The 18,039-nt window shown below is 38.5% G+C and overlaps 1 protein-coding gene across 1 annotated transcript in view; it reads left to right on the forward strand.

The window, feature by feature from the left end:
• LOC113156348 (protocadherin-15-like) overlaps nucleotides 1-18,039 on the forward strand; it is a 121,763-nt gene that overhangs the window by 85,781 nt on the left and 17,943 nt on the right. Inside the window, exons 23-28 of the mRNA XM_026351433.1 lie at nucleotides 536-772; nucleotides 1,593-1,709; nucleotides 4,147-4,287; nucleotides 5,461-5,573; nucleotides 16,220-16,329; nucleotides 17,019-17,159. Coding sequence (XP_026207218.1) covers nucleotides 536-772; nucleotides 1,593-1,709; nucleotides 4,147-4,287; nucleotides 5,461-5,573; nucleotides 16,220-16,329; nucleotides 17,019-17,159 — 859 coding nt within the window. The remainder of the gene's footprint in view (nucleotides 1-535; nucleotides 773-1,592; nucleotides 1,710-4,146; nucleotides 4,288-5,460; nucleotides 5,574-16,219; nucleotides 16,330-17,018; nucleotides 17,160-18,039) is intronic.

Raw genomic sequence — 18,039 nt, forward strand, 5'->3', positions numbered from 1 at the left:
CCTGGAGGCTCATACTGAGCCTGTGAGTTCAGTCCAGAAGCAATTGAAGTCATGTATTCAGTTTGCAGAAGCCAGTCAGTGAGACTCATCAAAATAGTTCTTGCGTACAGTAGGGTACAGTTCTGCGTCTCCTTTGAAATGACCGGATTAGTTTCATTTTACATTCTATTCAGCAGTAGAATCCTAAAGAGTCTGACTTATTATTTGACAGCACTGGCAGATACCCTGCGAGTTGCAGAAGACTCTACATGTAAGATAGAACAAAGCCTTTCCCTCCAGCTCCGCAGCAAAATAGCTACAGAAGGGAAAAATAAGATGCAGACCACTAGCTGGACTACAAAGGTTACTACCACAGGCACCTCAGACATGCTGGCTCAAAACTGCCCTAATGAAAATGCTACAGTCTGTTACTGGCTCCATCACATGTAGATGCTGTTCCCTTTTGGCAAATATAAAAAATTCAGCTTGCAATAAATTTCACAAGGCAACGACATTACTTTCTTTCCCATTCTCTGACTCTCTTCTCTGTCTGTAGGCAGTAGATGCTGACCTCGGCTCTAACCTCACGTATCGAATCAGAACTGAAGGCCTGGACCACAAGATCATTCAGCTTTTCCACATCAACCTCGTAACAGGGGAGCTGTCAGTTCTCAAGGTTCTGGACTATGAGGCTCTGAATGACTCAGAACCCACATACACGTTCACTGTAGAGGCCTTGGATCCAAACGGAAGCATGCCCCCTGGACTGGCCTCTGTAACTGTCAGAATAATGGTGAGCGTGTGTTTAAAAGATAACTCATGATGCAAAAGATAAGCATTAAGTCTGGGTTTAAGATTGGTTCAGGGTCTTTTCAGTTTGTTTGGGAGTTACCTGTTATTTTCACGTAGCAGGGGGATGTGAGACTGGCCATGTTGAAAGTTAAAGAGTTTTAACCAAGCTAAGAAGTCTTTTACAACTATTGACTTCGGGTGTACTTTTTTTTTTATATGGTCTATGGCATTGCTCTTCTGTATTTCCTTTACCTTCAAGATTTTATCAAGAAATATAAAATAAAGTGCCGCTGGGTACACAGTCACAAAAAAGTTGCAGATGGTTGTGGTTTGCTGGCTACTTACAATGAAAGTGGCTGAGAAAGCATGTTTGGAAAAAAACATCTGCCTCACTCTACAGAAGATTAAAGGAGGACTTGTTAGCTGGTCATTGAAAGACCTCGCTAGCTGCAAATGCTGTATCTCTGCAGAGTACTATATGCTGGTTCACACGGGGTCATTTTCTAAAATAAATGAAGGATAAATAAGTAATAATAAATAATAATAAAATAATTCTAAAGGGTTCACAAACTTTCAAACTCCACTTTAAGTCAGCATTCATTATGGAGTGGTTATTTTACCTGGGTTAGGTGTTACTGTAAACAGCTGTTGCACTGGTGGCACTCCACCTGTTGTAGCCAGATGTCCCAAAAGTTAAAGAGTAAATCTTTTATGTTGAGTAAATGTTAGAATTTGAATTAGTAGAAAAACAACAGTAGCTTATGGGTACTTTATGTTTACAGTGTTAATGCCACACTGAGTGTGTGTTTATCTCTCCGCAGGACATGAATGACTTTTCTCCGGTATTCAGCCAGTCGGTGTATCGAGGCATGGTTGCCCCCAATGCTGTCAAGGGCACCATCGTAACCACAGTGATGGCCAACGACTCTGACCCTGCGGTGAGCATTTCCAGCTGCTGCTATTCAATCAACCTGTTTTTCAGTCTGTTCTTCAAATTGTGCATGGGAATGATGCAAGATAATGAGGCTTGTCCTCTGTGTTTCACTTTGTGCGCGCACTTTGCTGAGTCAGGTGGACTGTTGTTTAGATGCGTATTTGGATTATTGTGTGAAAAATATAGAAAACTGGTAAATTTGGGATTTTACTCTATGGGAAATCAGTGAATAAATATTACTGATTAAGACCAGCAAGACAAAATCTTATCCAATGTTTTTATTTTTATTTAATGTATTTATTTATTTTTTATTTAAGCCATTCCAGAGCCAACAAGTTGCAGTCCCGTTTTTCACTCCCCCACCTCTGTGTGACGTATTGTGTACTAGCAATGTTGTCCTCTAAAATTGTTCCTTTGACTAGTGTGCCTGCAGTCTTCCAACATCAGCTGAGTTGATTTAGACTTGTTTTAAATTTAATCATCAAGCTAGAATCGCAGATCAAAAGGAAACAGTATACTATCCAGGCTGCAGTCCCAGTGCTCAAACATGGCAGCTGGATATAAATAACATCCATATAGGCTAGAACTGAAATTTATACCTAAAATCACTGTGTCACATTGTCACATTAAAGTTTTGCTGACTCAGTACAAGGTGTTGAACAACAGCAGTGTGAAAGAAAACTTTTCTTTCAGAAGGAATTAAGGTTAAAGGAGTACTTTACTAGTGGATAGCTTGTTTTGAATGCAGTTTCTGGAGACCTCTTTTTAAAGTGGAAACATGATGCTGACACTGCAACAGTAAATCTTTAAGTGGTGTTGCGGTAAAGCAGTCTTTTAGTGGAAATATGACCTTAGAGACTTTTTCCATTTACCTGGGATACCTTTCTTATTACCGGCAGAATGGTTTTGTTGCAACAGTCTTGTAAACATAAGACTTGGATCCAATAGCAGAAAACCTTAGTCACTATGGAACATATCAGTTTCAAAGTGTTACTTCTCATATGTTCGACAGTGTTATTAATGAATGAGACTTAACTAATGCAGATGCCATCATCCTTTGAGAAGAAAAACAGGTGACCAGTCTGTTTCCACACATAAATAAGATATAAAAATAGCAAAGTGCATTGAGAATGTGCTCGTCTCACACACACACTTCCGATGAGGTGTACACACCACCAGTTACCAGTTTCCCTCGTTGTGTTTTTATTTTTGCGATGCAGTCTGTAAAACTTGGACACTCATTGATCAACATTGTGACTTTCAATAATCACGACCCCTGCTGGTGCTTCTGGAGGACTTTGTCGATACCCCATAATCAGCTATGCTGTCAAAATGTTAGATAATATTGAATTTCTTATAAGCTGGTGATCTGCTGGCCTGCTACACCATTGTTCTCCATGCTGTGTCTTAATACTGGGTAGTAACTATTCTTTTATTTATCTATCCTATCCAAAAGCAGATGATACACATTCCCACAGAAATAACACCTTGAGGAAACAGACAGTTTCTGTAATACACTTTCATTATTGAAAAATGTTGAATTAATAAAGCTTGCTTATGTGCTATCTAAGTGACACTAATAATAATAATGGCATACTTTGTTGATCCCCCTGGGAAAATTGTTGTTTGGACTGCTGCAGAAGATGAAAGCTTTATAGTTGGGTGTCTTATAATTATATAAGTCCACAGTCATTGTTTAATCAACATAATACTGTCTGGTAACAGTCTGGACAGGTTCAGTGCTGGAGATATAGTATTACTGTGTACCAATTACTTACAAAACTATGAAAGACGCACCGTGCTTCCTACCTCTTTATTACACTTTTCACACTCCTCTTCAAACTGCTACTTACTGAGCCTGCTAACTGCTTCTCAGAGGAAGGGTTAACTATAGAGGACACTTTGCAGGTATCTGCAAAATGTGCTGTCTAATAAGTTAAAACAGGTGCGAGTAAACCTTTTTCCTCTAAGAACTAGAGTTAATTCACTTGCACACCCTTGGAACACGTGCTTATTAAAGCTTACAGAGGAATTGTTCACCAAAAACAGGTTTGCACTCCCTGCCAGATATTGCATAAAGTAATTTAATTTTATGTATTTCCTGACATTTTGAGTCAAATTAGTCATGCTAACGGATGGTTGCTCATTATCAGCAGTACTTGAGAGGTTAATCAATGATCATTAGAGTCCATAACCTTGGACCTCATTTGTCCCAAGTGGTGGTGTGTGTAACTCAACTGCATTATGAGGATTTGGAAGAAGAGACACTATTTGACATTTAGGTCCAAGTTAATTGCTTTGAATATGAAATACTGTAACACTATGTAACAGTACTTTAATTTGATGCTTCTGTATAAAAACAATGGATGAATGATGGTTTTCTGGAATGTTTATTGAATCTGTCATCCTAATCTAAAAGTCTACTTTTTATTTACTTCTAGGGTACCCCAGCAGGTCATGTCCGCTATAAAGTAGACCACGAGGCTCACACATACTCAGCCAGCATATTTGATGTAGAGGAACACACGGGAAATGTGGTCACCAGGGTAAATCTCAATGAGGAGCCCAACCTGAAGTTCAGTGTAAGTATGCACACACACATTTTATGTCACCTCAGCTAAAATTTTAGTCCGAGCCCTGCCTTGAACAAATTTTGCACCAGGAGTGCAGTAAATTTAGATTTTTATTTTGTCTTGTAACATTATCAAACATGTGCTATTACAGTAGATTGAACAATTAAAGATTCTGCCATTACAGTAATGCAGTCAAATTATTAAACAAACCCACATGTCAATGGTCTACTGTAAATAAATACAGTATGCAGTATCTCTTAACATAATTCCCAATCAATCAAATTGATCTTTTCAAACTGTAAACACTGGTGCCAGGGGTGTAATTCAATAGAGACATCATTACTGGACCTTTCTGATGGGTTTTTGGGCTTTTGCTATTTAGGAATTGCACCATCAAAATCAATCAATCTCAGTTTCTACTTTGTTTATGTGAATATGAACTCTTAAATCCCTATTCACTGTACAGGGAGCACTGCAGTAGCATATTTGTTTCAAAAATGCCCTTTCCCAGCCTCACTCCTCAGTGGGACTGGTTTATGCCAATTTCATTGGGCTTTAATTAATACAACAAGGATTTGTGTTCTCTGAAGATGTTGCTCAAGGGAATATTTCTATCCTTTTCAACTGCTAAAGTAAAAACATCATGAATCTATCCAGCACTGTGTATAAGGATGTGCAAGACAATCAAATAACTGCCTGATATCTTAATATATGACCTTAAAAGCAAAAAGTATGTACAGCATGTGCAGGTTTGTAACTATAAAGCAACCAAAACAAATGTTCAATGTCGCTGGGGGAAAAAAAGTCATTGTGCCATTCAGGAACATATGCTTGAGTGGTTCAAAGGACCTATAGGTTTAGTGGGTTCCTGGTTAAAGTGTGAGCTACTGTATGCAATAATTTTCAGGCTAAATTAGAGAGAGAAAACACAATATTTCAGAGCCTTTATATTTAATTGCGGTCCTCATTAGGATTCCTTTGGGTCCTGTTAACTGAGGTTACCCCCAGTTAAATCATGAAGAAAGGCTAAGCAGTTAAAAATGAGCAGACTAGTGGCATCCGCACTTATCATTCACACTAATGTAGTTCAGTTCCCATTCAAATAATGTGCTTTTGGAATCTAACTCTGTTGTGTGTGTGTGTGTGTGTGTGTGTGTGTGTGTGTGTGCATTTGGCTGACAGCTGGTGGTGGTGGCCTATGATGATGGTAACCCTGTAAAGGAGAACACAACTCTAGTAGAGATCACGGTCCTTCAGCCTTCGGTCATTCCTGTGTTTGCCCAGGAAGAATACAGGTACACACAAACACACACACACACACAAATTTGTTTTGCTTTCTGTGATCTAGTAAAAACAAAGGACACTTTAATCACATTTCAGTATTAACTATTAAAAATGAAAGAGACATAACCAACTTTGGTGCAGTAGATGACTTTTTAAAAACTTGTTTTGTCAGTGCAGATGTTTCCGACGGTGCACAACCAATGTAACACAAGGTAAATCCAAACAACATGATTAATTTAAGCATCTAGAATTCAGTTACACTCAAAAGGATTTGCTTTACTGTCATAAAAAGAACTTTATCTTTCGGAAGATTGTTCCAAGAAATCCATTCAAAACATATGTGTGTAGTGAAATCCGACTCTGAGAAGTTGCCCTCCGTGTACTCGTCACTTATGTGTTTATGACCTGTTGTTAGAAGTTGGCTGGCTAGACTATGTGTGTCTGAGTTACTGTGTGTGCTTTAATGAATGTTTGAATCTTGAACCATGCCCCAAGCATTGGAACAAGCATATACAGAATCGAATTAGAACAGGAATAATGTAATGTCTTGACACAGCAGCACACACGCTGCACTCATTCATACGCATACTGTGTACTTTGAAAAGCTAATGAACCCACTGGTCACACACTACAAACATTCTAACAAATTATATTCAAGTGATAATTAAAACCCTTCCAGTTGGTGCTTATTTTATGAGGTTAGAGTTGTGACTGGCTGGGTGAGCTGAGGCTGTGGGTTTAGGTCAGATTTGGAATTTTTCTATAATCTCAGTAACACATTTTTATTCTTTTTACTATATTCTCCATGCCTGTATGTGACTGATTGTTTGTAAGAGGGCTAGCATTTGTTTTGTGTCTTTTTTTTTTTCTTTCCTTTTGTCTACATTCATCACATGTCAAAGCACCACACAGTTTTATATCCATAAAGTATGTTAGACATTTTCTGTGATGCAACTCACTTTCACATACAGCAGCTGATGTGCCAGCTGGCATGTATCATGCAAAGAATCATCTCTGACAGCTCAGTGTTCAGTATTAAAATCAACATCACATTTTATTTCACATCAGCATTTACATTTGATTTACTTCTAACCTGTTGGCCCTCTTTTTTTTTTTTTTTCTTTCAAACTCCTGAGCACCATCAGCTCTAAGCTAATGAGCTTGTTTGGGAGTAAGTGGGACTTCAATGCCAATACAGATGTATTCTCACACAAATACAGACACAGTTTCAAGATGTCAAGCTTTGTCTTTCACGCAGAGTAAAGCTCCTTGCTATTTTTAGGAAAAGGGTTAGAGGCAAGAGAGAGATGTCAGCCAGCCATATAATACTGCATTCATGAATATGTAAAATAGCTTGCAGCTAAAAAAGTGAGCGTGTGGCTCCTAATGTGCATTTTCTAGAGTCTTTGTATATATTTGTGTTGTTTTGTGATTTGTGTTAATCAACACAGTTCACATTATTGCATCCATGCACACATTTATATCCCTGAGCAATGTAAATATCCTTTTATGGGGTATTTGTGTCTCGGATGTGTGTTTTGCTTGTCTCTTCAGATGCATATGCGTCTTGTATTTTAAATTTTTGTCCATGTATTTTAGTGTGTGATTGCATCTTTATGTGCGCCTGTGTGTGTGTGTGATTGTTCTTCAAATTCCATGTTACACTTGCACAGAGTACGGTGTACCAGCTTTGAATGAATTATCCCAGCTTTATTGAATAAAAGCCACCATTGTACCAATGTGGTTTTAAGAGCTTACTAATGCAGCTTAATGATTTTGTATGGTTTTCAGCAGAGAGGCTTGAAGCCATAGGCAAAGCTGAATTAATAATATTGATTCATATAATAAAACCAGCGAGTGAATGAAGAGATATATTTAAAAGTCTCTTTTTGGCAAAGCATGCATTTATTTTTTTTTCCATCACTACATTAAAATGAGAGCTCCCCATGACTTTTTAAATGCAGAATTGATCATCTACATGCTCTTAAACTTTGAAAAACATTTTGTACGTGCTGTTACTTTGTAATGGTTAAGGACAGGGTGCAGAATTTTGAGGGTTTTGATATTGACACCTTTGTGCCAAAAAAATATTGCACTACATTGACACTGATATGACTATTGCATGTCAGACATCTTGAACATTTCAAGTTGATTTCAAATGGTCCTAGAGCATAAAATACTCCACAGACCAGAAAGAACTTAGCTTTAGGGTTAATAATAACTTTGCTTGGACTTTTCGTAGACTGTGTGCACCATGACCAAGTGTGCCCTTACCTACACTTACTTACTGGTATTTGCATGAACTTAAATGCACTGATAAAGTATATACAGTATTATTATTTCTATTTTAATCTTAGGTTTATGTAAATAGTAAAACTTAGTAAACTTAGGAGAACTGCCGGCATAATAAGAGGAGATAAGATAAACTTTATCAAGCCCTGAAGGGATTAATAAAATGCGCACATATACGCTCAGACAAGCGCTCACAGAGCACTGAGATGTGGCATTGGCACTGTACCCTCCATCGTGCCTTTTTACTGCATGTTTCCTTATCTACTGTAGTAAAAGAGTTAAAAGGCTGAAGAGGAAGTTTGTAAAAACATTGTAGTAACTGTGAGTAGTCTAAAAAGAATTTCTCACTCCCCCTCTCTCTCTCTTTCTCTCTCTGTTTCTCTGACTGTAGGACCCTCTGTGCACCTGCAGAATTAGTATGCAGTTAGTATCACATGCACATGAATAGTTACCAGCCCCCATTGGCAATTACCAGTTTTGGGGTTAAGTGAACAGAAAGAAAATATTGCCTTTTCACAGATTATTGAAACAGACAAACCCATCCCACCACCGCCATGTGCAGATCTGTATGCGATTGTGTATGTGTGAATGCATCCAACCGCACTGTCATAGCCTGTTACTTTATCAATGAATCTAATTAGAAGGTGGTGAGAGCGGCGTTAAGAGCCAAAACACTTCTAAACATCAAAGCTTTGTTTTTAATCTAGAAATTATACGATCAAAGCTGGCAATATGTTGCTTTGTCTTGCATCACGACAAAGACAGAGATAACACAGTACGCCATGGCAGGAGATTAGATAAATCAGGTCATAAGTATGAGCAGCTGATATTCAGTACACTCTGTTCAAGAATTACAGGAAGCCAGACAGGAGGCTTCAGATTTCACCATGAGCAAGATGGACAATATAAACCAGGAGCAGACAATTACTTTGAAAGACAATAGTTTGTTGTGTTAACTGTCCTAAACTAGCCTGTTTTTTCTGCAACTAGAATCAGTCAATCAAACCTTTTTTTGCACACATTTCATTTAAAGCACTGTAATTTTCCACTGGTAAGTTGAAACAAACATTTATAATTATGAGATGAAGGCATCTTTGCTCGGTATATGTATATCTGGTATACATCTTACCAATTCAGATGTTTTATTGGTACATACAAACAGGTAAATGCACAACCAGTGCTCCTGGTAATATTATAATTTTGACAACAAATGGTAAACCACCATGGTGCTTGTATGAGATTGCTTGCGGATGAGAGACAGCGCGGGAGAGGGATGATGTATGAGAGAGCAACAAACTAAGATGTTGGGAGAGGATGGTAGAGAGAAACATGTGTGAGTGAGTTTCAGATTGTTGTAAGTAGTAGAGAGGTTGAAGAAAGAATAGCGGAAGAGGGATAGGACACAGGAGATACTAAAAGTTTGAGAGAAAAAGTGACTGCGGTGCAGCAATACACCATTTCAAAAACACAGATGATAGACAGGCAGAAATGCAGACACACATGAAAACAGATCAACATACGGGCAGAAGAGTCTTTAAAGTGGCAGATGAGCTGACAGGTTGACAGATTGAAGCAAACAAGCAGACAACCAGGTAAAGACTTGCAGATGGACAAGAACATAACACAGAACAGCCAAACGAATAGGCAGGCAGGCTAACATTAAATATTTTTGCCTGCTTGATAGGTAGATAGGTTCAGAGCGAGTACTGTAGCGTAGACATACATCTATAAACTCTCATATTGCTGATGTGAAGATGCAGATCTTTTGCATGTTCAACCTTTCCACTCTTCATCTCTCCTGGTGCTGCACAGCCAAGACATACTTTTCCCTGTTCCTGCTTGTCTTTGTGTAACAAATGACAACAGCGTCTTTAGGGCCAAACCGAGCACTTCAATAGGAACTAACTGTGGAGCAGTATTATAGGCACAACAGATGGACAGCTCTGTCTCTGTTGGAGACCTGCTCTATCAATGTCTCTAAGCCTGAAAAATGGGAATTGTGCTATAAATCATGCAACTGTTTCTGTGGGTTTGCACAGCCTCAAACATTGGCAGAGGGTCGCATGTGAAACCCTTGAAAAAGTGAAAAGCAGAGTAGAGCTAGACGGATTCAGCCTTCCTCATTTCCTGCTTTTTGAACAGGTCGATGTTGTTCCGCAGGATGCTGGTTATCTTCTCTTTAACAACTGTAGAGACAGTTTTCTTGGCTTTGACACTCAGACTGCTAAAGCAACAGATCAAAGAAAAAAGTTGAAATGGACTCACTGTAAAACCCCAAATACTGACAGTTTTTTAACCTGAAAAATCCATTGCTGGCAGCGCTACACCGAAAGGTCAGCTGCTGTGGAGTGCTGTCTTGCAGCTTGAAATTGCCTTCATCTTTGGTTACTGAAATATGACTGCAATATGTATATAAACACAAGGAGAACAATTATGATTCAATTATGATTCATTTATTATGACCCAACACAATTATTTTCCAACTTGTTACACTTAGTCCCATTTGTGTGCACAAAGTATTGTACTAGTGCTCTCTGTTGGGAATGCGCAGGCAAAGATACTTATTAATTTTCTTCATGCCTGCAAGGACTTCGACTTAATTAATTTTTGAAAATGTGACCCATTGTAGCTACTTTTTCAATTAAAATTAAAGTCTTTTCTTAGCACATATGAATACTGTACATCTGAGATGGTCACATTCTGATGACACCAGTATACTGTAATATTATTGAATTGATTATCATCTGTTTTTTTATTAATGGTACACAAAGAAAGAGGAAGTTTATGGATAACCTCGAATTGGAGAATCTGACCAGAAAAATCAAATGCAGAACCAATTAATGTATTTTCTGCAGTTCTGTACTGCTGCATGGAAATGTGAGGAGTTAAACTCGCCTAAGGAAGTACTGATATCATTCCCTTTTATCTGCCTCAGACATTTAGCAGATCATTACATAGCAATCAGGAGTTCAAGAGAGACACAGTGAGGATGGCCAAAACAGTAACAACTTTTAAACATGTAATTTTGTTAGTTGTTGTGACATGAAAGCTAGCATACTGTGTCACTAGACTATTTTGTCAAGTCAGCTGTTTCCCAGAACAAATCCTTATTGCTGGAGACAGAACCACAGTGAAAGCAAGCTTGCATCTGCACACAGTTCACTTTAATACTTAATATTACATTAAGACCTGTGCCTCATCCAGGGCAAACAGACATGGAATAGAGTTCAAAAACAGTGGAGCAACATAGTGGATTTACATTAGGAGTATGAAGGAGCATGCCCATTTAGGATTTTAGAAAAACAACAGAAGAGTTCGAAAAACTTCTTTCAAAGTTTGTTCTTACCTGGATTTTTTAGTTAAAGAGGATAGACCGATGGGTTGAGTCGTAAATACAGCTGCACCAGTGTTCCAAGGACAGACTAATACTACTTTAAATAAGACGAGGAAGTGATGAGAAATGATTTGTTTTATTCATAAGTGGATTTTTATAGTTCTTTAGTAAATGTGTTGGGAGTCAAGTGTCTAACAACAAATGGGGAAAAGGAGAATGAATAGAGAGAGAGGGAGATTGATGGAGTGATTTAAAGAGACAGAGAGGGGGCAACCACAATAGACTTGGTTTTGATTAATAATAACAAGCTAATTCATTACCATACCCCGGTTGCCTCTTTGCTGTCTCTGTCTTTCGTAGACAATGACACACACTGCACAAATGTTTAATTAAAAACTGCCCAAAATGTAAACGACACACACCAGCACATAAAGATGGATGAAGACTGTGTAACTAACTGCGATCTGCCTTTTTTTCCCACTAACTTCCGAGGTGCAGTTCTGAAAATAATATAGCAGGACATTTGCAATAAAAGGCAACTTTTATTGCAAATAAAATTCACAATACCAACAAAGACAACAATAGGTATAGCTGTTAATTGTAGAAATTAAGTTTCCATATAACTAAACCATGACAACTAGCCTGTTTCACTAAATGCAAATTAGCCATCGCACAGCATATGAAGAATATAAAAAAGCTAAGTGTGGTCACCAGTTGCGTCTTTGCATATGAGCACCACAAAATAAAATAATATATGGTTACGTTAGGTCTGAAGTTTTGTTATTTTCGCGTTCAATTCTTTTTCGTGCTTGTTTCATTTTTTTTTTTTTTTGTCTCTATATTACTTTCCCTCTGATTCCCCTCTTTTGTCAAAAGCCCTTGTATATATTGCTGGTCCTCATCCTTTCCCTGCTCTGTCTCGCACATGATTTATGTATTGTTATTTCAACAATGCTCCACTCAGGTTCAGACTGTTTGAGAGATACTAAGACATTTGACTGCGGGTTGACAATTGTGACAAGACTGTAAAGCGAACGGTGAGAAGGCTGCCATGAAATGGGGGGGAAAAAAATACTGAGACGCTTGCTAACAGAGCACAGAAAAGAGAGAATGTTTTTCAGAGATACAGTGAGAACTGTAAAGACTGAACTGACTAAAGATTGATTGACAGAGGGAAAAAGTGACAAAAATGGAGAGGACATGTATGAACCAATGTGGGAGTAGGGAGAGTGCTGGAGGGTATAGAAAATAAATGCTGATTATTTAGACAGTGCTGAGCAGGAATAAGAAACAATGACTAATAAAATCATCAATGCTGACTAACTACTGCAATATTTTACCTACTACTCTTTTATATTCAGGAACAATTTTGGAAAAAAAATTGAGCCTGATGTTGTAAAATTTCCAGCAGTGAAAAATGCCAGCTAAAGAACTCCAGTGAGCCCGTAAAGGTTATTACTGCGAGCAGTTAAGGCTCCTCTCAGACTCCTGATGAAAAGCCCACAGTCAATTAACAACCCAGTGGAAAAGGAGAGGAGAGAGGATACAGTGAAAAATGTGGTGACAGCAGAAAAGAGCAACATGTTGTCCTTTTAGGTTGGCGTTCATGTAACAGTCAGAGTTTGCTGAAAAATATTCCTACTTATTGCAAGCTGAAGGGCACACTGGTCATATAGGATAGCAGGGTTTCTATACTATACTTGAAAGGTTATTCCTGACGTGACATTAAAGCAGTTGAGTGGAGGCAGCTTAGGCACTAACAGCTTAAACAGATACCTCCATAATGCATTTATAACATCAGTTGTTAACCTCCTCTCTGGAAAGGAGGAGGCTTTTCCCTCACCAAACAGTGTGACAGTTTGATGGTTTTGCACGACTGTCGTGTGGGACTCAAAAACTGTCTTTGTCAGGAGGCGTGGCTGGAGTGTGACATCACTAGAGCACGGCTCGAGACAAGGGATATTGCAGTTTGATGTTGGCAGATGAGGAGATTAAAAGAAACGACGGAACCGCAATTTCAATAAGGAAAGGGAGAAGTGTGAAAAGTAGTGTGAGTAGGAGGCAAACGAGGAATGACGAAGATGATATCATATAGAAATGGACTAAAACTTAAGTGAGAAAAGTAAATGACAGTGGCTTTAAGAAAAGGACCCACAGAGACCCACAGAGAGGCAGGTATCATCTGCATCATCTATCACAATCCTCATTATTTTGTCTGTCCCTTCACACTGCTAGCCCGTGTAAACACTAACTGCCCTGTCAGGGGTTGTGTCTTGCAGCCTACATTGCAGCCTGTGTATGTGCTTCTAATTTGTTAATACTAAACTGTCTCGGTTACTCAGTTTAAAGATTGAAACACTAACTGTACAACTGGTTAAAAACTCAGTCAGAGCTTTGGGGTTAATGTTAGAATTGTGATCACAGCCACAATAAGGCTCCAGGGAATTAATCCAATGTCTTCACAAGCATACCAGTTCAGGTTTGTGAAGATGTGTGATTCTCTTATCAGTATCAGCCCAGCTTGCTCTCTAATCATTGCAGTAAGCAATCATTAGAGGTAATGAGCTGTGTGTGTGTGTGTGCGCGCGCGTGTGTGTGTGTGTGTGTGTGCCCACATTCAGGTTAGTTTCTATCTGTTCTTAGACATGTGAATGAAGGAATTTGTATGTTGATGAAATGAAATTCTTTACTCTAAGTGTGTTTTAACCTAAACTGTCCAGTGGTCCAGTCAGTAGCAGTAGCTTTCAGCTGTGTGTGTGTATGTGTGCATGGGCATCATTTGCTTTGTGCTTTTTCACCCTTGTCAAGTAGCCATTATGGAGCGGCAGGGATGGAGGATAACAGTAGTAGCTGAGGTCGGCTGGGATGTTGGCTGGAAGCTGCAGCCTAGGGGTGTAGAGACCAATGAAGAAAGGACGAGACACAGATGCAGAAGGGAACATGTATATGGACATCAATAGAGTCGGCGTAAAAGGGAAATTGAAGAAGAATTAGGAGGATAAAGGATTTTTTTTTTCTTCCATTTTCTTTTTTGAGTGCACAATGTAAATCCCTGATGAAACATGGGCATTTACATGTTGTGTGAATTTGTAAAGCTGTCGATCTGACCTGCTGCTGGGCTCTATATGGATTCTAAAGGAAAACAGAGCGTTTTTCAGGAGCGGATGGCCTAGGGGTTCAAGATGTTGTCCGTGCAAATCGTCTGTTTTTTTTTGTTTTTTTTTTGGCAAGCGGAATGCAGCTCAGCTCGATTGAGATGAGGTTATTTCCTTAGTCAGTTAAAAGTTCCTCCTCCTCATCATTAAAATGTCTTGTAGGATTGTTGCCCTGCTGAATGATAAAACATCAGCCAATGAGTTTTCATGCATTTGGCTGAATCTGAGCGCACACAGTGCTCTTGCAGTAAATGCCGCTGTCGGTTTTGGGTCATGACTGTTTTTTAGAACGTACCTTTGTTGTCTTATCGATTTTTGCTTTTTTAAAGCCTCGTTCTTGTTTTGTTTATTTGTATGGTCTCGTCTTACGACATAAATATATATGGCAACTCTGAATCAACTCCGAGCTACGGGAGAGCTCTTTAGTGCATAAACTAACTTTGAAACAACACACAGTAAACTTTTCAACCAATAGTTGGCACTGCAAAAAGGACATAAACCACTCAAAGTTCTTTCACTACTCATGTAAACTTACTGAAATTAAAGCTGATAGCTGGCACTTATCCACTATTTTACTTCAACTTGAGTATGCTGAAATACAAAGTCCAAAGAACAAAAAGATAGTACTTGATACATGATGTGAACTGTTTACGAAGAATGAAAAACACACGTTTCAATATAAGCTAAATCAACATAGGTATGACAAAATGCACTCTCTTTACAGAAGGCATGTTGACATGTCGCGGTAGGATTAGCACAATCTAAAAAATATATAAATAATGATCAAAGTTGCTTTAATTTCAGGTTCTTGGTATTGATGCATGCTGATTTACTGGCACACTGTTATGACTTACTGGGACACTTAAAATAGAGGGGAGCCATGGTTAGTAACACCTGTAACCAGTGTCTTTTAAAGATCTACTGTGAAAAACACGTTTTCTTTCCACTGCTGCAGTTTATTCTCATTGTTTCATCAATCAAAATGTATATGTTTGTCTATTTAAATCAAAATCTGTATAATAATCTTCACCTTTATTACATATTTGCTTGGAGCAGTGTTTGAAAATGGCAACACAAACCGACTTGCTTACCAACAGTCCCATTTATCACACTGTGATTACTTGATTGCTTAGCTTAGTTGGTCGCCCATGTTATAATGTTTAGCCAGCTGTGACGGTTGGCCTAATGACTGAACTGGGTTTATTTAATGGGGGAAAATCTGCTGGAAATTTGTGAATTGCCAGGATCTATGAAAATATGTCACGGTTGTAAGCAGGAAAACTGCCCAGCACATGCAATGTGAGGCAGGTGGACAAAAACAACACCATGAATGGGCTCAATGGTTCAATTTTAATGATCGTCCCAGGCCAGCAATAGGATCTGTCAGATGCCCTATTGTAAATGTACTGGATCGGAACACTTTTCATCCAGAACAATGTAGCTAATCTTAATGCACAGTGCATAGCTTTGTATGGTTCAGTACATTTCCTAAAGTCATATTATGAAACTATTAAAACATTTGATCATTTGTAGCACCAATTATTACCATATCTTTTCCCAAAACATACATTTTAAAGATCAAGTGAATTTTTTCCGTACTAGTATCAAAAAAGTGTTATTCAGCATTCCTATCTGCATCTGCAATACCATCTAAATAGCTTGGTACATACGTTGTATATTGTGTGGCAAAGTCATAGTAGAGAAAACTGTCAGCGTGTAAGTAAGAAATAAAAAATAAAAAATTGGACGTGCTTGACAGATTTAACTCACAGTTGCCAAATTGCAGTTTGCCCTCCAGAGGAATTGGTCCCACAGTCTACCTATACATATTTATTTTTTTTTATCAGTTGATATTGATTGACTGATCCATTCCCAGGTTTCCACCAGTGAGCGAGGAAGCTGCTGTTGGAACCCTGGTGGGAGTCATCATGGCAGCTGCTGTCAATCAAACTATCGTGTACTCCATAGTTGAAGGCAACGAGGGAGGTGAGTATACTCAGAGCTATTTATACATTTCAGTTGTGGACTTGGCTGGCTTCACGGCCTGATTATGACTGCTGATAAAGTAGTTGGTGACTTTGTGTAGTTGTGTTCTGGACATGGTTTACTGTCCTGTTAGTAGTTGTTATCATTGGTGTAACCAATTTCTAAATTACAGAAAACGCTTAACTCCTAAACTGTAGTTTGATGCACTAGTTATCTCTTTACACACATGAAATGGCACTTCAACATCAAAAAAGCCAAGTGTAAATGCACCCAATCAGCATCAAAGACAGATGGATATCAAGTCGATCAACCTGCCTCCAAAGGGTGGTTGGGAAGATGTTGAGATGTATTCTTCAACTTTTCAATGTTTGATTAATATGTCAAAATACAAAAGATTCATAGGACTTTCTTGATCCCTGATGTGAGATTCACAAGCTACACAGCAAGTAAACTAATTCAAATCATAATATAATCATTAGAATCAAAATGTATAATCATCTAAACCACATTAAAGCAATTTCCATTTGCTGTCAAACTGCAATATACATGAAAGCCAAAACAAAACGGTTTCTTTCTTTTTCCCTCTTTAACCCAGCTCACCTTTGTACCTTTTTCTGTTTCATTCATCATACCTTCCACACTCACACTGTGTTTTTCTGTTTTGTTTTGTTGTCTCTCTGTGTCTCCAGGTGTGTTTGCACTAAACAGAACAACAGGAGTGATTTCCACAGCCAAGCGTCTGGACTACGAGGCTAATTCCAGCTATGTTTTGAAGGTAGAAGCAGACTCCATGAGAGTGGTGTCTTCAAACCTCCGAGCTCCCTCTAAGAGTAAGTGTGTGGTTGTGTCTCCTTCTCTAAGATAACATGACTAACCCTGGATGGCATCTCCAGAAATTTCACAGATATTCTACTCTCTAATTACGCCCCTTCAGTTTTCTTTCTTTTCACTCTGCCTCTCTCACTGACATGACTCGCTCTCTCTCTTTCTGAAGTGCTCTCTAGTTTAACCGTGTACGATTTCTCTCCATCTCTTCCTGTTGTCTATACTGTACAGTTATCTATCTTGGAAGTTATATAGGGCCTTGATTGTTTTTACTTTTCAAACTGTCTTTTCTCTCCCTCAGCTGTCTGTCAAGCCTGTAGGCTACGCCAACGTGTTGCCTTCACTGTTGCTGTTTTGAAAATGCTTTCTTTTCCTGCTCCTGCTAGATTTGTGTCTTATCTTATTGATATGCTGTTATGTAACACTTTAGAATTGAACTCCCAAATATAAAATATGTTTGTAATGATCTAAGTGACTAAAGAAAGCTAGCATTTTGGAAGATGGAAGATTTAATCTGTAAAGACCTACATCTTTCTAGATACTCAGTTGAATTGATGGAAATGTTAAGGCCCTTAGCATAAGTAAAAGTACATGTAAAGTAATGTAAAAAATACATGAAAAGGTCTTACAACATTATTTGTTGTACAGTAGGTGGTGCTTCTTTATATATGCAGTTTGGTATTTTAGTCCAGTGGTTCCCAACTTAGGGGTCAGGCCCCTTCAAAAGCCATAAACCATTACGCAAATTAAACTGTCTAGGAAGTTTAGGGAGAAAATATTGCTCCTGTGGAAATAAATTATAGTCACTGTAATTTGACAAGGGGCTCCTGATACAGAACTATTTTGAAAGGGGTCATAAACATTGGAGCACCGATTTAAACATTT

This window comes from Anabas testudineus, chromosome 19 (genome assembly GCF_900324465.2).
Source record: "Anabas testudineus chromosome 19, fAnaTes1.2, whole genome shotgun sequence".
In the NCBI taxonomy this organism is placed as follows: domain Eukaryota; kingdom Metazoa; phylum Chordata; class Actinopteri; order Anabantiformes; family Anabantidae; genus Anabas; species Anabas testudineus.